At 34.9% G+C, this 25,117-nt stretch overlaps 2 protein-coding genes across 7 annotated transcripts in view; both read right to left on the bottom strand.

Moving 5' to 3' along the window:
• LOC136034811 (uncharacterized) overlaps positions 1–5,435 on the bottom strand; it is a 116,769-nt gene extending 111,334 nt beyond the window's left edge. For 2 of the 4 annotated variants that reach the window (XM_065716237.1, XM_065716238.1), the window contains exons 1-2: positions 4,183–5,435; positions 644–905 (exon numbers count right to left, since the gene is read on the bottom strand). In XM_065716237.1, coding sequence (XP_065572309.1) covers positions 644–905; positions 4,183–4,649 — 729 coding nt within the window. In that variant the 5' untranslated portion in view covers positions 4,650–5,435. Of the gene's footprint in view, positions 1–643; positions 906–4,182 lie in introns of those variants that run through there. The other 2 variants (XM_065716240.1, XM_065716239.1) reach the window with 2 other exon arrangements.
• Positions 5,436–5,576: 141 nt separating this feature from the next.
• Positions 5,577–25,117, bottom strand: part of LOC136034813 (frataxin, mitochondrial-like) — a 32,697-nt gene continuing 13,156 nt past the window's right edge. For 2 of the 3 annotated variants that reach the window (XM_065716242.1, XM_065716243.1), the window contains exons 2-4: positions 10,518–10,631; positions 7,391–7,514; positions 5,577–5,896 (exon numbers count right to left, since the gene is read on the bottom strand). In XM_065716242.1, the coding sequence (XP_065572314.1) occupies positions 5,651–5,896; positions 7,391–7,514; positions 10,518–10,621 (474 nt within the window). In that variant the 5' untranslated portion in view covers positions 10,622–10,631 and the 3' untranslated portion in view covers positions 5,577–5,650. Of the gene's footprint in view, positions 5,897–7,390; positions 7,515–10,517; positions 10,634–25,117 lie in introns of all 3 variants that reach the window. The other variant, XM_065716244.1, reaches the window with a different exon arrangement.

The following is a 25,117-nucleotide window of genomic DNA, read 5'->3' as shown; positions in this document are numbered from 1 at the left end:
GAAGTATCACCCCTTCTATAAAACCTTATGTGTTAACAATGGGCAACAAGTATAAGTTATAGCACTTGCCCTGGGGGTTGTGCGAGGCTTGTCGTCTATAAAGACGTATTTACTGGGAGTTTCAACTATACAGAATTATCCCGAAATTGTTATTGCGTTTGAGGGAATGATGGGCATGGGGGGGCTGGTTGCTCTTCAATCACTTTTGACTCATAAAAAGATACTAGAACCTTCAATTTCCAAACAAATAAGCTCCTTTTGAAGTTTCTACGACAACTCCTTCTATACGAAGTTCTTTGATCAGAAAAAATAATAATAATGCATTGTGTCCAAATCGCTCTTTACTTAGACAGGTTTATTGCACTGCCTATGATACTATACCATCGATATACTCCACCAAGATACGCCATTAAAGAAATTATTTAAATAGTGTTTATAAGACAAAAGAAAACAAAAGAGGAAAGACAAAGAGGTTTGCTAAAAATTAAAAAAAAAAGAATTAAATTTTGAGAAAAACTTCAAGACATGCTTGTTATCTTCTTAAAATGCACAATATAAAAAGCGGTTCCATTATCACGAGAACAAGTCATTGCCTTAGGAATTTGAATTACTTAAAAATTTGATAGACATAATAGGAATATACCATCGACATCAAAGCTCCCAGCATCGTTAGCAATCTGCCAAACGCTTCATCGTAAATTGCCGCCCTTACTTCTTTTGAAACAGTTTTGCCAACACTTCTTTGAGAAGAACAGACAAGATTCATGGCTTGTTTAAACTCCTTTAAATCGGAAAATGAAAACGTAGAAAAACTATTATACACTATGATTCTTCCTGTCAGCTGAGCATATTGAAGCATCAGTAAGTGGAGAATCCTGTAGGATCTTTTGAGAAGTGATGCCGTCCTATTGACAAACATTGAAATAAAAGAGATTAGTGTTAGAAATAAGCTTTTATTTCTTCTAGTTAGGAATCAAGACGTTAAAAAAAGTATATTTCCTTCAATTGTTCCATTAAACAGAGTACAAAGTTAGTTCTGACCACGGACAGGTTTTTTAGACCTTCCTTGTGAAATGTGTCATGTTTTTTTACTCATAAAAGACAAAATTCTTAACTGAGAATAAATTAAAAAGAAAAAACTGACTCACAATAACTACCATTTTAAAGCATGATTCAGTAGCCCCCTCATAATCCTCCCTCCTCGAAGATTCGATTAGTTCAGATTAAAAGATTAGACATGACTAGAAACTTAATAAATGGAATGAATTGATTTTTTTCGTACCAATAAATTTTTCTACATCTTTTGAAGAAATGACATTAAAAATGGAGAAAAAATCAACAAAAATAAGGAAATCTTTGAAATAGTAAGACTAAACTATTTAATACAAGTACTTTGACATCAAGAAGTTTCATTCCTTGAACCTTAAGTATTTTAAAAAATGAAAGCGTCTCTTTTTAATAAAGACCAAAATTTATTTTGTGCTTAAATCTTTAGAATTTATCGGGAAAGTATTTATTTATATTAAGTATCCTTGAGAACAAAAGAAATCAATCAAGTGCCTTGACGACAAGGGTTGCTCCAGGCTAAGAATTCAGGGGGAAATACGTGATTGCAGATGTCATGTCATAATATGTTCGTTCTGGGGAGGGGGCGTAGTTGTTAACCATTATGTTTCTGACTACAAAATTAACCATCAGCTTAAATAAATAAAAAATTCACTAACTATAAACAATTTTATGAAGCTACCACAAATTTTATAACAAATATCGAAATATGATTTTTGATAATCTTAAAGGTTTCGTTCAACCGTTACCAATTAACCCAATATGATTAATTTAAAGAAAATATTTTAAGATTTTTAGAAATTGAAAAAAAAATTATAGGGTTAAATTTTTTTAATTAGTTTTAATCAAATTATTTTTTGATTAATAATTTTTAAATTAGATTATTTTTTAATTAATAAATTTTAGAATGAGTGTCAATAAAATCCATTTTTTAGATAAAAATTGTCCGAAAATGTTTAACGACTTCTTAAATTTTGCTCGTGAAAAAAAGAAAATTCTATTGGTTGATAAATTATTAGTTATTTCATCGATTTTTTATTCACTTTCCGGTAGTTCTGTTTAATATCACTTCTTTAGGAATATTCAAGGAAAACTACAAAAATTGCAGAGCCTCGGCATTTGTGAAAAATGAATTGTTTTTTGCACCGAATATTTATAAAAATTCGCTTAAAATATATCCAAAATCGGCCGTGCAAACATGCCCCTTTTTTAGGGAAAGGGGGAAAGTGGAGGGGTATCTCAAATTGAAATTTATAGATTGAGATTATATTTGAAATTATATTTTCTGTATTAAAAGGTCGTTTCCTATCAGATTTTGGGTGACAAAAAATTAAAATTTTGCCACTTAGTACCCCATTTCCACCCTAGGTGAGGTCGGAAGGGTATGATAATTTAATACATGATTGAAAAAAATGTATAACTGAAAGATTAATTCCTATTAATTCAAGTCCAAGGAGACCAAAAATGACATCGTAATTGAAAAATTCCATCACTGGGTACCAAATTTCCACCCTAAGCAAGGTCAGATGGGAATGAAATATTAGAATCTTTATTTGTGCAGCATTTGCCGGATTGAAAGGTCATTTCTTATTAATTGGAGTCTTTGGAAACCCAAAATGACATCACAATAGAAGAATTACATCATATAGTACCCCATCTCTACCCTAAGCGAGGTTGGAGGGGTGGGGTGAAAGCACCCATATTGAGCTATTGGCCCACTTTGGGGTTGAATTACTTTATTGCAATTTCACACCCGTGAACTCAAATATGAAATAGTATAGGGCCGCTCTATTAGTATATGCCAGACTTCAGAGGAGTGTAGGGGGGGGATAATTTTTTTACAACAATATTTTTTCCGGAAATTTCTTTGTTTTTTTAAGACTAAAAAGAGAAAATCTGAAAAGAAGATTTTCTTTACATTCTCTTTCAGGTGACTCTTGAGTCTTCCACTCTCATTTTTTACCCTCACCCTTTAGCACCGGAGGATGTGATGAAAACTTCAGAGAGAGTCATTTTTAACTTTGTTCAGGGATTTCACAAATTTGGCTATTATTGCAAAAAAAAAGATTTATACTCTAACTCTTTAGATTTGCACTCTTTTGCCCGAAAAAAATTTCTCCAGCATAAAAATGTCACTGTAAGTCAAATAACCTCCCAGACACACACACACACACACACACACACACACACACACACACACACACACACACACACACACACACACACACACACACACACACACACACACACACACACACACACACACACACACACACACACACACACACACACACACACACACACACACACACACACACACACACACACACACACACATACACACACACAAACACACACACACACACACACACACACACACACACACACACACACACACACACACACACACATCTCCGAAGTCAGGTTGATACTGATAGAGCGGCCTTATGTTCTGATGTCATTTTTGGTCTCCTAAGACTTAAATTAATAGGAAACGGCCTTTAAATTATATATCCCTTTTAACCCAGAGAATATTGCCGAAATCAGAGTTCGAGATTTCCCCTTCCCCTTTTCCCCAAAAAAGGGTATTTCTACAAGGCAAATTTTATATTTGTTTTCAAGCGAATATTTTGAGCATTTCGGTGCCAAACATTTTTGTTGTTCAAATGCGGGTCAAAACCATATTTTTACTGGACTACAACTAAATTAACTATTGCAAGATAAGAAATATAAAACTTACCTCTATGATTTTGAGATTAGTGTGTCGAAAAGGCTAGAACGGATAAGCAAATGCACCAATTATTAATGACAAGATGGCAATAGGAGCAACTCGTCTGTGTCACTCATAGAGATCATCTATAAATTAGGCGTACAATGGAAGTTTTTGAAGAATAAGGATAACGATAAATCAATTAAAAAGGGTATAAAAATTATTTATGTTTTTTAACAGTGAGAATATTTTGCGGGGGAAGTGCTATTTCCCCTAAAACCTCTCCCTATCCTCTTGGCGCTGCCAGTGCTTGAGGTAACAGTCTAATGTAAGATGTGGACTAGATCCTGAAAGGCCCAACTAGAAGACAAGAAAAATTGACACATTATGCAAGAAATATTACTTACTTTGTGTCTCCTTCCATTTCAAAAAGTTGTTCATATGTTCGGAAAGACACTTTCAAATGACTTAAGGAACCAAGCAAAACAATCATATCTTCTGAGTTATTCTCTATTGCAGCCTTTTCTGCCAAACACGCGAAATGCCCTTTAATTTCAGTCCTGACAAAATTGAGTAGACTTTGAGCAAAATCTTTCGGTTCTAGCATAGCATCAATAGTTTGTAGAAGTTTAATTGCATTTACACTAGTTTCCTCACTGGAACGTTGAATCAATTCCTTACACACTTCGTCCAGTTGATCAACCATATCACTGATGTAAGCACTGGCAAAAAGGGGTTGACCTAAATGTACAAACCCTATGTCAGAACATTGGGGGAGTTTTACCTTCCGAATATTTTTGTCTCTTTGGTACTCCATGTGCTCACGCTTCAACAAGTTAACACTCCTTATGATGAACGCTGGAACTGAGGACATTTTGTTTTTCCTTAGTATTGTGTGAAAAGAACTTTTTTAATTACATAATCAATGTACTTTCGATAATGATCGGAATTAGAGAACTCCCAATGCAGCTAAAAAATCAACAAAAGTTGTAGAACTAATCACGAAGGTAGAAGCTAAAATCATATCAGCGTCCTTTTGTCGAAATTCGGCACCCTATTTTTGTTTCAAAATAAGTATTTTTTTTAGAGCGTAAAGTATACACTCTTTCTACTAGAAAATATTCTATTCAAATATTAGAATATTTTCATATATTTTCAGAATATTTTAATTATCACAGAATATTTTCAAATAGAATGTTTCAGGACTGAAATAGGGTATAAAGTAGAAACTTTCAGGGAAAATCTATTTCAGCTAAAAAAAAAAAAGGAAATCAAAACTGCATTACGTGAATGTTATTTATCAGTAAGGTATATCAGCAATATCTCAAGAATAACAGAGGGATTTAGGCTGAAACTTCCAGGGCAACACAAACAACCATTTCCCATAATAGGATCTAGTTCTAAGATATATAAGTAAAATTGTGTAGTCTAACTACTGCGTATCAAATACTTCAGCAATCAATCAAGTTTCATTGTCTGTTAGAAGTATTCGATCAATATCCACAGAATAGAGTAGTTTTAATCAACATACATCTTTATATAATTTGTAAATGTCTATAGCACCCAACAAATCACCAAATTGTAAACAATTACGTGATGTTATACAGGTATTTGAAGCCTAAACGTAAGCGAGTATTATCACTTACACAAGCAGTAGCCAGTAGATTTCCGGAGAGTATACTTATGTTTTCTTGTTGTTTTTTTCTTATGGCCGTCGTCCTCTTCGGCTTGTAAACGTCTAAAGTTGCAGATATAATGCACAAGCACCTAATCAAATTCTATTCACTGCTTGTAAAGTAAATTAATGATAATAAGATGAGTTTATTAGATTAAAAGATAGCAACTCTGAAAATTTTCTAAAATAGGCAATGACCTTCAAGCATCTTCTTTCCCGTAGTCACAATTAGACAAATCACATGGAATTTTCAAGGCTTTCGTCAATTCCTCACTAAGCAAATTATGAAGTTGGCTGTTATCATGTTTATAAATCCAGGTATTTTTGGTGAAATCGTAACGTTTCGGACCACTGATGGGAGAGGAAAACCAGATCTGACGATTTGGAGTCTGTTTGTTAATTACGTAAGTTCCATGAGGTGTGAGTTGAACTGTCAGAACTCCATTCTAAAATGAGAATAAGTGACTCAAATAAATCTACAAAGATTGAAAATAAAAGATTTTTTTTCTTCATTTGTTACCACAATGTTCAAGAGCTTCAGTACTGGTAGTTAGATGATCAGCAAGAGATAAATGATTAGCAGAAAAAAAAAAATTATCCAAGATGGGCCGAAAATCCAAACAACAGCTTGAACATTGAATAAGTAGCGGATAAATAAACATTCTACATACACCAGACCGAAGACACTAGTTACGAATATCAAATTAGGCACGAAACCGAATTCGAAAACCCGAGACAACTAAAAGAAAAAAAAATATAAAATAAAATAATATACAAAATATACAATAAATATGTTATTTATAAATATATAATATATTATATAATATAATACATATAATATATCATAAATTACTAAAATATATTATATTATTTTATTAATATAAATGTACAAAATAAAATATAAAAATATAAAAAGATAAAAATTATAAGAGCCATTTATTTTTATATCTTCAGCTTTAAGATTACTTCAATATTTGCATACATAGGTATAGTAAAGTAAAGAAAAATTAAGAAGAAAAAACATTTGTCATCTCTTGTAGAAAAGCTAAGATTGTAAACTTAATTTAGTTTAGGTTAGTTTAGAAACTTCACACCTCTCAATTTCACACCTCTGAATAAACAAAGAAAATCACCATACTGACAGCCAGGTAAGGAAAGTTTTGGGAAGTTTCCCTAAGCTTGCCACCGGAATTTTTGGGAAATGCAGAATCGAAAGCGGTCTCCACGCGGAAAACAGGAGGAAAAGACGGAAGATAATTAATTACACAAAAACTAAAAAATGTTATCTCTTCTCCCCTTGAAAGAAAAATTATTTCCAAGTAACCCTAACAAGGAGCATCATTCATGAAAATTTAAGAGGTGGGAGGGGAGGGCTAAGCATATTTTCCAAATCTAAGGGGAGCAATTTCGTTTTTTTTGCGCTATTTCACCAATGAAAATGCCAAAAAAGATATTTCTCGAAATCAAGGATGGGGGGTTGGAGGCAAAAGCCAAGGAAAAAAATTGCCCCCCACCTAGCACCCCCGTCAATTTACACCCTAAGGTTAGTTCAGTTTTCGCCTAAATTTAAAACGTAACATCAGAAAAATAAAGAAAGAAACAAAATTAATGAAACAAAAGCCTAATTTTCGATTTACGAAATATATTTGTTCACTGTTTTAGAGGTTCAAAAAAAAGGGTTTAGAGGTATTGTGGGTTCTGGCTTTTTTTCCTTAGGTTTTGGCATTGAAAATGTACCTGCTTTTTACGATTAATATTTGTTAGGGCATCAATATGGGACGCAGTTCTTTTCTTTTTTGGATTTTTTTTTTCCACTATTAAAATGTTCTGATTCCTTTTGCCTCATTCCTCATTCGCATAGCCTTCAAACTATATGATTGGTCTTCCAATACCGATAATGACATTCTATTATTCAAGAGAAAAAATTCTGGAAAACTTACGCTAAGAGATATGTCTGAATCAAAACCAGTTTGAGTTTCCAATATTCCTTCCAGTTTATCTGCCAGGGATTCTAGAGTGTCATCTGCAATTTTGTGGTATGTATTAATGTCTTCAAAATACGTTCTAAAAAGAAGATGAGAATAGGGCTTAGTATGGCCAAAACGAGAAGTAACGTTCAAGTGTATAGTAACGTTCTGATGTATATGACATATGCGAGATTACTAAAGATGACGAATGAATCTGGAAAGCTAAAGCAGAGGATATGGAAAAACTGTCTGAGGTAATGATACATGAAAAAGAAGAACAATAGAATCTACGGTTAGAAGATATGGAAGAATTGAATTCACACTAGAATTTCTTAACTCATTGAAATTGCTGACTTGTCACCTCATGACTTAAAACTAAAGAATAAAACAATATTTATGCTACTGTGTAATTTAAATATTTTAGAGGGTTTGTGCAATGGAAACACATAGCTGTTACTGAATTAAATGACAATGCAGCTTAAGCAAAAATAATTACTGAGAAAAAGCTGGAAAAGACGTTTTTTGGCATCTATGATGTCATACAACACTACAAAAAAGATACAAACTTACCACCGGTGAAAAATTACTAGATTGTAGTGATTTTTGGGTTATTTTGTTGGTTTCTTCAACAATCTAGTGATTTATGTGACGATTTATTGATTTTTTAGGCAATATAAAAATCACTAGAAATAGTGATAAATCACTAGGGGTGGCAATCTCGACAAGATGATGAATTAATCAGAGCAGCTGCAGGAAAAGGCAGGGATAAGTGTCTGAGGTAATGATGAAAAAATGAATATGAGTCCCACCATTGATGTTCTTAAATGTTCCGAGCGGGGTTAAGCCAATTTGAATGCAAGAAAATTCAAGCATTTGATGTGAGGGACGACTACAGATTTTTTATAGACAATTGTAACATCAGCAATGTTTGTTTTCTGGCGTGAAAAAATAGAGATCTAGATAGGTAACGACTTTGAGAAGATTTATTTAAAGCCTTAATTTTTTTTAAGGGGGAGAGGATTTTCATCTGAACGACGTCACATTCATATGCGTTTCTATTCATTAAATTAAATGAAAACTAATATTTTTTTAAAACTGAAAGTAAGGAGCAACATCAAAACTGAAAACGAACAGAAATTATTACGTATATGAGAGTTGTTGACCCCTCCTCAATACCTTGCTCTTCACGTTAAAGTTTTTTAGTATTTCAAAAAAAAAATTTTTATTGCTCTAATTAAACAGCTCTTGTGTTTCAGGAGTCGATCTTTAAGACTTGAGACAAAATTCAAACGCTAACGTAAAGAACGAGAAATTGAGGAGGGGGTACACTCTCTTATATATATAATATTTTCTGTTCGTTTCAAGTATTGATCTTGCTCCTTACTTTCAGTTAAAAAAAACTTGTTTTTTTTTAAATCTTATTGTTTTTAAACAATAACGGGAAATCCGGCTCCCTCTCCATGGAAAATTCCTTCACGCCACAGAAAACTTCTTCATACAAAGTTCCTCCCATGTAAAATATCCCCACAAGGAAAATTCACCCCAGGCCATTCCATTCTCGCTGAAAGTTCCCCGGAAAATTTCTTGCGGACGAAACCAGCAGAAAAATATTTCTTAGAACACTATCAAACTATAATGTCTGTTTTTCAAATCATGCTGGAAATCACCCCCCTCAGTGGAAAAGGTTTCCCGCCAATCCCCCTCCCTAGTAGAAAGTTGCTCCCGCAGAAATTCCCACTGTGGGAATTCTGGCAATTCCCCCAGTACAAAATATCCCTGGAAGGAAAACCCTCCCCACAAAAAAAAGGCATAATTACTGAATCTTTCAACTATGCTGAACAGAATGATTATTTTAAATTTTGATTGGATGATCTCGGAAAAACAGGGGCGTGAGAGGGGGGATAGTTGCCTTCTAATCTTTTTGATCACTTGAAAATGGTACTAGAACTTTTAATTTGCGTTTGAATGAGCCCTCTCACGATATTCTGGTTTGTTTCGATACGATTGGTTCGGTACTTTCACCCCTGGGTAAATCAAACAGACCAAAATAAATAAATAAATAAAAACGCATCGGAGATCTTTCTTCTGGCAAAAATAGAAAATTACACATTTTTACAGATGGGACCTTGAAACATCTACAATAGAATTCTCTGATACGCTGAGTCCGATGGCGTTATTTTCATTAAGATTCCTTGACTTTTAGGGGAAATCAGGCAAATTTTATCAAGGTCGTAGCTTTTGATGAGTAGCCTAACACTAAACTTAAACTTTATACATTTGTAATCAGCATAATATGCCAATTCTTTTGGTCTATCTGTTGATATAAAAATTTCATATTTTAGAGTTTCAATTACTATTGAGTCACATCGTTCCTTATCTACTGTCCGTTAACACGAACTGTTTGATATTTTCTTTATTACTATTTACAAGCCTGCTTAGCGCAATGAACATCGAGTCGGACTTCATCCTGAGGATTGGGGTTTGACTCTTACAGTATCCAAATTTCTCAATGGAATAGTTTTTTCAATATTTAAATTTTTCCAGCATTTTTCATTTGAATGTCGTCACAAATACTTGGACTTGTTTACCAAATAACATAAACTGAATTTAAAATTCTTAATTTTTTTTTTGTCATCGAGCGAGGCTGGGTCCCCAGGTATTAAAGCCTGCATTGGCTATATAAGATTTGTTCTAACCACAAAGAAACGACCATACTAAAGCGCATCATTTAGTGTCTTACAGTGTATGAAGGTCCTTAACCTGCAGTCAATCAAAATTCATTAAAATACTACCACTTCCATGTTGATTTTTTTTTGATCAGAGGGTGGACACTTATCTTTCAAACAGGGAAAGAATTTGCAAAGCCTTCGTATTTCCTTAAAATTCATTAATGTGCAAAACGGATCAAATGTTATAGAACCGAGGAAAAACGAGGGTTTTTAGTTTTGCCCCCAGGATAGTTCTTGGCTCCTGTCCCCTCCACGCAAAAAGTATATCTCCTTTGATTAAAGCCGAGACATCTGTTTAATCTCAAATTAATGTTAAGTATTTGTTTCAAGTTTTATTTTGAAGCAAGAGCGTTAACAAATATCCAACTTACTTTTCGCCGTCTGTGAAGGACCTGACTCCTTGATGGATAACTAATGGGATCCTTTTCTGGTGTAACAGAGGATACAGTTTATTATACATCTTCTGAAAAGACATTTCTCAATCCCTGGAATAAAGAATTTACTATTGATAATAGAGTATTTACGGTTTTTAAGATAAATCCACATAGGATTTTAAGCCACTCCTAAGATATTGACGTTATGCAATTTTAATAGCCTGGATGCATATACTGTCTAGATTAGTGTTTGGACTGTGTACAAGGGCGAGGCTTAGCCAGAGACCAAACTGAGACCGATACCAAGCCGGCCAAAGTAAAAATTTTTGGTCAAAGTGATAAACCCGATTTTGTGAAAGATTTTCTATACAAAAAAAACTTGTTGGTTTTGGGAGGACCCATTGGCTTATTTTTTTTTAGAGAAGACCTTAATATTATCCATCTTTACAAAGCTAATATAAAAATATAAAGAATGTGCATTGTTGGCTTAATATACACATGCTAATACTTATTCCTTAAAATTTTAATAGTATCTGATTTATTGAAGTTATAAAAGTGAAAAAAAAATATAAAAAAATCAGTAAAGTGCAAAACCATATTCTGACTTTGGGAAGACATGGGGGCTTTGAGCCCTACTCATGCCAATTTCTGCTCGTTTTGAGTTCGACTCATATTTATTGTAGTTTCTCTTCGTTTTGGGTTTCAACTATTTATCAATGCTGATTTATGGTAGTTTTACGCTTGGTAGATTATTTAATTCTATTTTTGCTCATTTCTGGTTTAATGGAGTTCTTTACTTTTCTTTAAAAAAAAATTATTTTGTTAATTTTTTGTAGTTAATTTCTGTTCGTTTTATATTGACATAGTCTTTTCAGGGGAAAAGAAAATAAAAGTTTAAATCATTTCGGTTTTTCGTTAAGAATTTATAGTTTAGCCTACTATTTTTATGCTGGAGAAACTTTTTCGACAATTTTTAACAATATACACCCTTTTAAAAATTTGGACACAAATAGTAGTGGTTAATTTAGTTTTATACCTCCTCTAGTTGACCTGAAAAATAAAACAAAACTATACGTAAAAAAAATCTATTATTGCTCTTTGAGAATTTGGATACACTTACACTCTTTAGATTTAGTTAGATTGAAGCAGTAATAGAAGCAGCCCCGAAAGTTTGAACATTACACACTCAGACGTTCTTGGGATATTGCTGAGATGTCTTTTTGGCAACCAGCATATACACAATGCATCTGATTTAATCTCAATGCAACATCTAGTTTTCAAACATATAAGGAAATTGCATAACTGTGGGGGGGGCTACGCAATAGCCTTAAAGACACAGTTACAAGACCCTTCAGCTAAGCTGAACAAAATAGCTATCTTAAATTTTTATTGGAAGTGTTTAGAAAATTGTAAACTAAAGAGAAGGGCTGATTGACCTCCAATCACGTTTTACTCTTAACAAGAGCTAAGAGCTCATATGGCACTTGTGACGAGGCAAGAAGAGCTAAGAGCCAAGAGCTCATATGGTATGAGCTCTAACAAAATTCTAAGAATCAATAGATGGATTTAAAAGGAAAATCAGAGGATTAATGCTGGTCAGGATTTGAAATAAGAGCTCTGAGTCACGATGTCCTTGTAAATATCAAAATTCATTAAGATCCGATCACCCACTCGTAAGTTATAAATACCTCATTTTTTCTAAATTTTCCTCTCCCTTTAGCCCCCCAGATGATCGAATCTGGGAAAACGACTTTATCAAGTCCATTTGTGCAGCTCCCTGAAACGCCTACCAATTTTCATCGTCCTAGCACTTCCAGAAGCGCCAAATCACTGAACCCCTCCCCCCAAATAGAGCGAATCCAGTACGGTTACGACAATCACGTATCAAGGACATTTGCTTATTTTATCCACCAAGCTTCATCCCGATTCCTCCACTCTTAGTGTTTTCCAAGATTTCTGATTTCCCCCTCCAACTCCCCCCGAAGTCAACAGATTTGGCCGGTATTTGAAATAAGAGCTCTGAGACATGAATTCCTTTTAAATATCAAATTTAATTAAGATCTGGTCACCTGTTCTTAAGTTAAAAATACCTCAATTTTTCTAATTTTTCCAAATTATCACCCCCCAGCTCCTCCAAAGAGAACGGAGCCCTTCCAATTATGTCAATCACGTATCTAGAACTTGTGATTATTCTTCCCATCAGGTTTCATCCCGATCTCTCCACTCTAACCGTTTTCCAAGATTTATGTTTCCCTCCAACAACCCCCTATGTCCCCGGATCCAATTCGAGTCGAAAATAGAGCATCTGAGAGATAAGATCTTTCTATATATATCAAGTTTCATTAAGATCCGATCACCTATTCGTAAGATAAAAATACCCCAATTTTCGCGTTTTCCAAGAATTCTGAGTTCCCCTCCAACCCCCCCCAATGTCACAGGATCTGGTCAGAATTTAAAATCAGAGCTTTAAAGCACAAGATCCTTCTAAATATCAAATTTCACTAAGATCTGGTCACCCGTTCGTAAGTTACATATACCTCAAATTTCGGAATTACCCCCCCCCCCCCCTAACTCCATCAAAGAGAGTAGATCCGATCCGGTTATGTCAGTCAAGTATCTTAGACAGGTTTTTATTCTTCCCATCCAGTTTCATTCTGATCTCTCCGCTTTAAGTATTTTCTAAGATTTCTGCCCCCCCCCAACTGCCCCCCCAATGACGCTGGATCGTGTTGAGATTTAAAATAAGAGATCTGAGTTACGAGGTCCTTTTAAATTTGAAGTTTCATGAAGGTCACTCCTTCGTGAGTTAAAAATACGTCATGTTTTCCCATTTTTCAGAATTACCCCCTCCCCCTCCCAATAGATCGGACCCGTTACAATTATGTCAATCACGTATCTAAGACTTCTGCTTATTTTTCCCACCAAGTTCCATCCCGATCCCTCCAATCTAAGCGTTTTCCATGATTTTAGGTTGCCCCCCAAACTCCCCGCAATATCACCAGATCCGGTCGGGATTTAAAATATGAACTTTGAGACACGATATCCTTCTAAATATCAAATTTCATTGAGATCCGATCATCCGTTCGTAAGTTAAAAATACCTAATTTTTTCTATTTTTTGAATTAACCGGCCCCCCACTCCCCCCTCCAGATGGTCAAATCGGAAAAACGATTTCTTATTTAATCTGGTCCAGTCCCTGATACGCCTGCCAAATTTCATCGTCCTAGCTTACCTGGAAGTGCCTAAAGTAGCAAAACCGGGACCGACAGACAGACCGATAGAATTTGCGATTGCTATATGTCACTTGGTTAATACCAAGTGCCACAAAAAGGGTTGCAGCATCCCGAGGACTATAATGGGTAGAAGAACAAGAATATATTTGCATTACAGCTTTGGAATAAAACATCAGCTAAAGTAAAACCACAAATTTTAGTTTTTCTGTAAGATTCTGACATATTTGACCAACAGAAAATACCTTACCAGTGCAATATATCAAATCCTGAAACATCCTTAGCGACATTTTAAGACCGACTAGAAATGCAAGGAGGAAAGTTAGAAAGCAGCAAATAGCTTTCTAGCGTGATTTTGGGATATGAAAAACATATTCATAGGGAATACACGGATCTGACTACTCGATCTATAAGGCCTTTGTCATGCAATCACGAATGCCAAAGAATTCTTTCTGAACAAATTTGCTGAACTTTATAGCAAATGTTATTACATTAATTAAAGTTTAAAGCATGTGTACTAAATACATTAAAAGGTTTATAATCGAAGGAATATGCATTCTCATGGCAAGTAGAAAAGTAAAGAAAGAATTAGTACTAGAGAAGAAAAAAATCTTTGATGAAATGTATATTGACAACCAAACTCTTATGTGCATGCCCATACACGAGATTATTTGCAAGGCGTGCACAATTATAGCAAAAAAGGCAAAATGAAACGAGATTAGAGGGAGAGAGAAGGACGCTGTTAATTAGAATCATAACAGATAAGGGTTTTGTCCCCGATGCTTCCCTCCTATGCACATATGCCTGCTTAAGGGGATAGATAATACAGGACCTTCGAGGGCAATGAAGTCAAGGGGTGAATTATCGTAAGCACAACCCATAACAAAATGTTCTGTATTTTCAATTTTCAATCTACTTGATTTACAGAGCCCAAACAGCCCACGTCTCGCTTCGTCATTGACTACTCCTTGAACAGACATACCATATGATTTAATTCCTGCCTGCTAAAGCATTGAATTTAAAAAAAAAACAATCCTTACCATATATCATACAGTTACTTCAAACATAAGCAAAAATCCGCAAAATACAAACCACTGCGTCAATAAACATAGCAAATGAATTCTATGATAATGCATGAATAAACTATGCTATATAACATAAGTGAAGAATATCGGCCCTGAATGTGCTACACCACTTCATGAGTAATACAAATTATCTCAAACGTCAAAAAATAGGCCAAAAAAGCATGAATTAATAGAATATGCCCGGCATGCTGTCAAAACAACATCACATGGACGCTAGTCCACCACAATATAGCATGGAAATTCTATCAATCATCAAACAATAACCAAATTAAGAAGTCTATCTGCTCCAATACTGTATACGGATTTTCACAAATAATCAAGGCAACAATCAAGTCCGATAAAAATATTAAATGACATTAAATTGAGAATATACCCTATGATTGTGCAAACCCACCTTATATGGCCTAAATATAATTATAATCCATATCTACCATACAAAATAGTGTAAGGAATCTCTAATTAGTTAAAATGCAATCCATAATCCAACAGTTCGTGGTAACGAACTGTAGTAAGGAGCGACCCGGCTCGATAGTAACCAAAAACTCTAAAAACTGGAATTTTGATACCAATAGCCACATCAAAAGAATCGCATTTTAATGCTGATTTTAAATATATAAGTTTCATCAAGTTTAGTTTTACCCATCAAAAGTTACGATCCTGAAAAAAATTGCCCTATTTTAGAAAATAGGGGAAAACAACCCCTAAAAGTCATAGAATATTAGTCACACCGTCAGATTCAGCGTATCAGAGAACCCTGTTGTAGAAGTTTCAAGCTCCTATCTACAAAAATGTGTAATTTTGTATTTTTTGCCAGAAGGCAGATCACGGATACGTGTTTATTTGTTTTTGTTTTTTTCTCCAGGGGTGATCGTAACGACCCAGTGATCCTAGAATCTTGCGAGACGGCTCATTCTAACGGAAATGAAAAGTTCTAGTGCCCTTTTTAAATGACCAAAAAATTGGAGGGCACCTAGGCCCCCTCCTACGCTAATTATTTTCCCAAAGTCACCATATCAAAATTCTGAGATAGCCCTTTTATTCAGCGTAGTCAAAAAAATTTATAACTATGTCTTTTGGGACGAGTTACTCCACCAGAGTCCCCGTGGGAGAGGCCACAAGTTACAAACTTTGACCAGTGCTTACATATAGTGATGGTTATTTGGAAGTGTACAGACGTTTTCAGGGGAATTTTTAGGTTGGGGGGGGGGGGTGAAAAGAGGAGGATATGTTGGAAGAACCTTCCTTGGAGGAATTTGTCACAGGGGAAGAAAATTTTAATGAAGGGAGTGCAGGATTTTCTAGCATTATTAAAAAAAAAATGAAAAAATAAATATGAAAAAGTTTTTTTTCAACTGAAAGTAGGGAGAAGCATTAAAACTTAAAACGGACAGAAATTATTACGCATATGATGGGCTCACCTCCTCCTAATACCTCGCTCTTCACGCTAAAGTATTTTTAGTAATTTCAGCTATTTATTCTACGGCTTTTGTGATTCAGGGGTAATTCTTAACAAATTGGGACAAAATTTAAGCTTTAGTGTTAAGAGCGAGGTACAGACGAGAGGGTGAGCCCCTTCATACACGTAATAAAAGCATCAGAATACAGAAGTTCGTTACTTAAGCTAATTTGTAAGTTACGTATATCTTTTACTAATAAAAACATTCGTAAAAATTTTAAAGTTCTAGTTGCCTTTTTAAGTAACCAAAAAATCGGAAGGCAACTAGGCCTGTTCCTCCGCTCCTTTTTTCTCAAAATCATTCAATCAAAACTATAAAAAAGCCATTTAGCCAAAAAAATAAATAAACAAATTTCGTTTTAATTATTCATCTGCGGAAAGCCAAAATCAAAACATGCATTGATTCGAAAAAGTTCAGAAATTAAATTTAAAAAAAAACAAGTTTTTTAACGGAAAATAAGGAGCGACATTAAAACTTAAAACGAACAGAAATTAATTCGTATATGAAAGGGGCTGCTTCCTCATCAACGCCCCGCTCCATAAGGGAAACCAGTAGTGGTTTTCTTGTCACTTAAAGATGGGATTTTTAAAGATGCTTGCAAGATCTTTAAGACGCCAGGATCGAACTAACAGGAGATGGCCGAAGCTGGAGAGAAAGCTTTGCTCCACATCTACAAAGGGAAAAGCAATGAGAAGAACCTGAAGTATGTCTGGGTGCGAGCATTTACAATGCAGGTTGCAAGGGCAAATGATTTTGTTCAGGCGGAGCGGCTTCGGCAAACTTTAGCTGACGCAAAGTACCATTTTTACAGGCGCTATTTGCGAACTTTAGCTGATGCAAAGTACCATTTTTACAGGCGCTATTTGCAAATAATTCAGTGGCAAGACACGTCCAGTGCGCTAAAGGCCGAAGAGTGGGGTTGGCACTCTCTTTGTCACAGAATATGTGCCTTCCCATGCTGACAGATACTTCACCAACACCAGAAAACCTTCTGAAGATGTTGCGGTGCCAGTGCACCAGCTGGTGCAAGTCGCTCAGATCAAGCTGCTGTCGTGACGGCTTACCCTGCAGCTTTGCCTGCGGGGAGTGTAAATGGGCGTTATATGCTAATGCTGCGGCAAGACAGGATGAGGACGATAGCGAAGGCGAGCAGGAAGAAAAATTAGCTTTGGGTTGATCTTTAAAATCAAAATATTCTTGTGATTAATTTACCTGAAGCATAAAACGTTTCTCTATATAACTGACTGATCTGAATTTTCGATCTCGAGTAAAGAAGGGGTTTTTCAAGATGCTATACTTAGCAACCGTTCATATTACAGGCCGTTTATAGGTGGAAATGAGGTAAATAGTAAAAAAAAACTTCTTTTTGATCTCATAGTTGTCTGTACGGTACTTTATTTGCTACAAAATGACCCTTTAGCCTCGGGAGTCTTGCAAATAATGATCTGCGTACATTACCCCTCCCCGCTCCATGAAGGTGAAAATTGATACTTGGGTACAGAGAACTTGATTTCTGACGTGGGATTCAGATTTGTCATGCTTGACTTGGTAGAAAACGAGCACTTAAACTCTAAAATACATCCAAATAGAAAATCCAATTCCCCCCCCCCCCTTATTTCTCCCCTTCAAGGGGGTTTCGGGCAGTTGTGCAAGGGGGATTCGGGGGATTTTTTGTGTGATTAAGCTGATTTTTCTGAACATCTCGATGTAAAAGAAAAATTCTGTTGCAATTTCCCCGAGGTCAAACCGTATTTTTCCTCCGCTACTCTGGAACTGATAAGCTTAATATATACTCTTTCAAATAGTTCGTGGTAACGAACTGTAGTAAGGAGCGACCTGGCACACTAGCAATCGCAACTCTAAAAAACAGAATTTTAATACCCATATGTACATCAAAAGAATCAAAAGAAAGAGAGGATTTTTCCATGGAGGAAAATATCATGGGGGAAGAGAATTTCCATGAAGGGGGCGCTGGGTTTTCCAGAATTATTTAAGAAAAGAAATTGAATTAAAAAAACAAGTTTTTTCAACTAAAATTAAGGAGCAAATTAAAAATTAAAACGAACCGAAATTATCACGTATATGAGGGGGTTCGTCCCTTCGTCAATACCTCGCTCTTTACACTAAAGTATTTTTAGTAATTTCAAAAGAGCTGTTTATTCTAATTAAACGACCTTTGTGATTCAGGGGTCATTCTTAAAGAAGTGAAAAGAGCGAGATATTGATGAGGGTTGCGAACCCCCTCATGTACGTAATAAAAATATACGAATATAGAAGTCCGTTACGTAAGTTAATTTCTAAGTTACGAATATCCATTACTAATAAAAACGTTCATACATAAAATTATAATTTCTAGTGTCCTATTTAAGTAATCTAAAAATTGGAGGACAACTAGGCCCTCTCCCCCAACCCTTTTCTCCAAATTGTCCAATCAAAACTTTGAGAAAGCCATTTACCCAAACAAAGTAAAATTAATATGCACATTTCTTTTGAATGATTCACGTACGGTGAGCCAAAATCAAAACCTGCATTAATACAAAAACATTCAGAAATTAGGTTGTTCTGATGGTGGACTAAAATAAACTATCTATCCATCTATCTATAAAAAAAACAAGCTTTTTCAACTGAAAGTAAGGAGTAAAATCTAAAGATAGAACAGACAGAAATCATTACGTATGCGAAGGGATTCGTCCCGTCCTCAATACCTAGCTCTTTTCGGTAAAGTATTTTTAGTAATTTCAAAAGGGCTATTTATTCTAATTAAACGGCATTTGTGATTCAGGGGTCATTATTAAACAATTGGAACCAAATTAGAACTTTAGAGTAAAGAAGGAGGTATTGTTTGACTTGACACTAAAGTTGACCCAAAAGTTCGACTCTTTCTCACAACTCTACTCTTTGAGACAATAAAAAACTTTAGCGTAAAGAGCAAGGTGTTGAGGAGGGGACAACTCTTTCATATACGGGAAAATTCCTGTTCGCCTGAAGTTTTAATGTCACTCCTTACTTGCAGTTAAAAAACTTATTTCTTCTATTTAATTTCTGAACGCTTTTTAATTAATGCATGTTTTGATTTTGGCTCAAAGCACATGAATAATTAAAAAGAAATTTCCATATTAATTTTTTTGCTAAATGGCTTTCGCATAGTTTTGATCGGATGATTTTCATACAAAAAAAAGGGTGGGGAAGGAGGCGTAGTTGCACTCCAATTTTTGGTTACTTAAAAAGGCAACTATAACTTTTTTTTACTGACGCTTTTATTAGTAATAAATATACGTAATTTACGAATTAACTTACGTACCGAAAGTCTATATCTGTATATTGTTATTACGTAAATGAGGGGGTTCCCCCTCGTCAATACCCCGATTTTTACACTAAAGCTTAAATTTGATCCAAATTCTTTAAGAATGACCCCTGCATCACAAAGCCCGAAGAATAAATAGTTGAAATTACTAAAAATACTTTAGCGTAAAGAGTGAGGTATGTGGAGGAGACGAGCCCCCTTATATACGTAATAGTTTCTGTTCGTTTTATATTATAATGCTACTCCTTACTTCCACCTGAAAACTTTTTTTTATTCATTTTCTCATTGTTTTTTTTTTTTGAATAGTGCTAGAAAATCTTGCGACCCCTTCATGGATATTTTCTTCCCTCATGATAAATTCCTCCATGGAAAGATCCTCCCACGTAAACCCCTCCCACCGACCCCCTTGAACGTGGAAAAGTCCCCCTGAAAACGTCTGTGCACGTCCCAATAACCAATATTATATGTAAACAATGATCAAAGTTTGTAACTTGTAGCCCCTCCCCGGGGACTGTGGGGGATTAAGTCGTCCCGAAAGACATAATTAATAGCTTTTTTAACTACGCTGAAAAAAACGGCTATCTCAAAATTTTGATCCAGAGACTTTGGGAAAAAATAGGCGTGGGAGGAGGCCTATGTACCCCCCAATGCTTTGGTCACTTAAAAAGGGCACTAGATCTTTTAATTTCCGTTGGAGTCAGCCCTCTTGTGACATTCTACGGCCACTGGGACTATACGATCACCCCTGGGGAAAAAACGAACACAGAAACAAATAAACACGCATCCGTCATCTGTCTTCTGGGAAAAAAAATACAAAATTCCCAATTTTTATAGATAGGAGCTTGAAACTTCTACAGTAGGGTTTTCTGACACGCTGGATCTAATAGTGTGATTTTCGGTAAGATTCTTTGTCTTTTCGGGGGTTTTCCCTATTTTCTAAAATAAGGCGAATTTTCTCAGACTCGTAACCTTTGATGGGTAAAACTAAACTTGATGAAATTTATATATTTAGAATCAGCATAAAAATGCAATTTTTTACGTAACTATTGGTATTAAATTCCATTTTTTTTTTTTTTAGAGTTTCTGTTAATATTTAGCCGGGTCGCTCCTTACTACAGTTCGTTACCACGAACTGTTTGAAAAAAACAAGTTTTTTTTTAACTGAATGCAAGGAGTAACATTAAAACTTAAAACGAACATAAATTATTACTTATACCTTATAAAGATCTTTTCTTTCATTCATTTCAGTCATTTGACTATGCCTTACAAAATCAGTTTCGAAAATATTGCTAATTTAAGTAACGTGGAAGGATCTTGTCATTGAGGAATTTTCATGAGAGAAGATAATTTCTATGAGGGGGGGGGCTGTATATCCCAGCATTATTTAAAAAACGATCAGAAATTAAATTTAAAAGACAAGCTTTTTCAACTGAAAGTAAAGAGTAAAATTAAAACTTAAACGAACAGAAATTATTACGTATATGAGGGAGTTCGTTCCCTCGTCAATACCTCGCTGTTTAGGCTAAAGTATTTTTAGTAATTAAAAACGAACTATTTATTCTAATTAAACGACCTTTGTGGCTCAGGGGTCATTCTTAAAGAATTGGGACAAAATTTGAACTTTAGCGTAAAGAGCGAGGTATTGACGAGAGGGCAAACCCCCCATATTACACAAATACGCAAATGAGTAAGTTCGTTCCCTCGTCAATACCTCTTTCTTTACGCTAAAGTTCAAAATTTGCAAAATAAAGGCCGATATAAGCAATAATTTGTTTGTGTTATTTTCCAGCCTATCTTAGCATTTAATTTAACCTTAAGCAGTTTCATAACTATGATTTTTATGTGTTAATAAACCAAAGATATTGTACGTGTTCAGCTTGAGGTTGTTATTAAATAAATAAATAAAACAACTTGTTTCTAACTGAAAGTAAGGAATAACAATAAAACTAGCATAAAATATTACAAATAGGAGAAAGCATTAAAATATGAACTAAGGAGGTGTGGAGTGGAGGTCATGGATAAAATTGCCGAGGATATGGAAGACGCAGATAGACGGCATAATAGAACTGGCATGTTAATAAATTGAAAGGAAGTAGTCAATCCGGAAATAACCCAAATAAAGATAGGAACGGGGCAACAATTAGTGATAAGGAAATAGTTAAAGAGAGATGGGCGGAACATTTTGAGAATGTGCTAAAATGAGATACAGTTGCAGGAAAAAGATATGGAGGAAAATGAAAAAGTTTGTGACACCTTGAATGTGAATCAAGATTTGTTTCGTGAGAAAGAATTAGCGACAGTACTAAAAAGGCTTCAGGTGCTAATAGTGCGGTATATGAGTTTCATAAATATGGTGGCTCCGAGGTTAGAAATAAGCTATTGAAGATTATGACTATGATTTTGAAAAGGGGGAAGTACCTAACGATTTTAGAAAAACCTTGTCGTAATTATCGAGTTATTAATCTGGTCTCTGTAGGTAGCAAATTACTTAGTAATATGATATTTTATAGACTTAGAGATGTTGTAGACTAAGTTTTAAGAGAAGAACAGTGCGGTTTTAGAAAAGGTAGAGTATATGTCGACTGAAATTTTATTCTTAGGTTAAAGTTCCTTTGTTGTCAAACACCTTTGGTCCTTAGTTTTATAGATTACGAGCAAGGACTTGAGCATTCGAAGGGCTTCAGCAAAAGGTGTTTTCCTTATATGGTTTACCAAACAACTACATTAAGGTGATTAATGCTATGTACGAGAATAATACTGCTGCGGTTAAGGTAGGACATGAGGTTAGTGGCTGGTTTTGTATTAGACCAGGGATTAAGCAGGGTTGTGCTCAATTCCCCTTTATTTGGATCATTTTGAAGGACTTTGCCTTAAGGATCAAAGGAAAGGCAATGGGAGACCACAGAATCAAATGGGGGGGGGAACTTTTCTGGACTTAGATCATGCTGCTGATCTAAGCATCCTAAATGAAAGTGTGAACAAAATGAATGAACTTTTAGAGGTTTTGCGAATTCAGGGTGCTAGAATAGGTTTCAAAATTAATGTTAAGAAGACTAGGACACTAAGGTTAGAAATAAGTGGAGATGAAAAGGTGACAGTGGGTAACGAAAAGATTGATCAGGTGGGCAGTTAAAAGATTGATCAGGTGGAAGATGTTAAAAGTAGAATAACCAAGGCACATGGTGTTTTTATCACAATTAACAAAAAGTTTGGAAGAATGAAAAGATATGTCTGCAAACCAAGATTAGAATATTGGAAGGTATGGTATGTATAAATAGGTATGGTAGAAGGTATATAGAATATATGGAAGATGATGACAGTGCTCAAACATGGCTCTGAAGCATGGGCGCTCAGAAAAGCAGATGAAGATATACTAGATGTTTTCCAGAGAAATTGCCCACGGACTGATCAGGGTACCCGGCAGACAGATCATATATCAAACAGTAGGCTGTACGAAAAGTGTGGTTCAATCCCGCTTTCTAGGGCTATAATGAAAGAAAACCTGAGATGGTAAGGGCAAGTTCTGCAAAAGAAGGATGACAGATTGCCAAAGATTTTTTTTCGGCCAATCGTCTAAGGCTCAATGGAAAGCAAGTCGTCCTCTTCTGGGGTGGGAGGATGTCATAAAGAAAGATTTAAAAGAAATGAAAAATTCTTTGGAGGGTGTAAAGGGGGAGGCTCCAAATAGATGAGGATGGAGGAAGAGCGTGCGTAGCTGTGTTGGACTCATGCGTCTTGGTGCTGCAGTGAGTTGTTAGTAGTAGTAGTAGATGATACGACAGTCCTATGGGGGAAGCGATACAAAAAAGCCTTTTTAAAAGTATTGCTTAGTATTGGGGGTATGCACAAAGTCAAAATTAATAAAGTCGTAAATATTCTAAGAGATGATATGGCAGTTTTGAGATGGAAACGATACTATAAAGCCTTTTGAAAAATATTGTTCAGTGTTGCGGTAGGCATAAAGTCGAAATTCATAAAATCGTATACATCTTAAGCGATGACACGACAGCCCTATGAAGGAAATGATAGTATAAAGCCTATTGAAAAGGACTGCTTAGAATTGGATATATCCATAGAGTCGAAATACATAAAGTCATACATATTTCCAGCGATGTTATGACAGCCCTAAGAGGGAAACGATACAATAAAGTTTTTTGAAAAGTGTTGCTTAGCATTAGGATATGCATAAAGTCCAAATTAATGTCATATATATATTTTAAGCGATGACACGACACCCCTATGATTTAAATGATACAATAAAGCCATTTGAAGAGTATTGTTTAGTATTGGGGTATGCATATTAATAAAGTCGCATGTATCTTAAGCGATCATTAAACAGCCCTATGAGGGAAATGATAGAATAAAGAGTTTTGAAAAGTAATGCTTATTATTAAAATGTGCATAAAGTCGAAATTAATAAAGTCATATATATTTTAAGCGATGACACGACAGCCCAATAAGGGAAATGATACAATAAACCCTTTTGAAAAGTATTGCTTACTAGTGGGGTATGCATAAAGTCGAATTTAATCTCTTATATATTTCAAGCAATGATACGACACCTCTATGAGGGTAATGATACAATAAAGCCTTTAGAAGAGTATTGTTTAGTACTGGGGTATGCACGAAGTCGAAATTAATAAAGTCAAATATATTTTAAGCGATGATACAACAGCTCATATGGGAGAAATGATAAGATAAAGCTTATTGAAAAGTATTGCTTATAATTGGGGTAGAAAATACATCCTAAAAAATCACAAATTCTTATTACAATGCAAAAATGATTCTTGCAAAACAAAAATGCATCATAAACAATCATAAGCCAAAACCCAATGCTTTTTTTTAATCGTATGGGTTCCTTTTCATGAAAAGTAAATATATTTTATCCGTCTGTATTCTTATTTCTGAGAACTAAAGCTTAAGTTTGTTAAATGCTCGAATATTCAATAAAATAATATGTATATTAACATTGTGCACTCTTTTTATGAAAACTATACCCAAGTTTCTAAAGTGATCAAATAGTATTAACAAAATCAGATGTATTTTTTAACTTGTGGGTTTATATTTATGAAAAACTCAACCCCAAGTTACTACTTTAAAGTAAATAACTACTTTAAAGTTAAGTTCGCTTTGGTTCAGGTAGCGTGGCCCCTATGCCAACTGAACCCAGACGAACCTAACTTTAAAGGAGCTTAAAGAAGAAAATTTCCCTCATAGGATTCTTGTATCATCACTTAGAATATATACAACTTTATTAAAATCAACTTTATGCATATCCCCAATACTAAGGGAAACTTTCAAAAGGTTTTTTCTATTATTTTCCTCATAGGGCTGTCATATCATCGCTTAAAATACAAATTTGGACTCTATGCATACCCCAATACAAAATAATACTTTTCAAAAGAAAGTATACTATAATTACCCTCATAGGGCTGTCGCATCATCGCTTAAAATATGTACAAACTTAGGGCTGTTGTATCATCGCTTAAAATATATACCACCTTACGAATTTCGACTTTAT

Source organism: Artemia franciscana, chromosome 13 (genome assembly GCF_032884065.1).
Source record: "Artemia franciscana chromosome 13, ASM3288406v1, whole genome shotgun sequence".
In the NCBI taxonomy this organism is placed as follows: Eukaryota; Metazoa; Arthropoda; class Branchiopoda; order Anostraca; family Artemiidae; genus Artemia; species Artemia franciscana.
The sequence above is the reverse complement of the archived record's forward strand: the minus strand, read 5'-3'. Positions and strand labels throughout refer to the sequence as shown.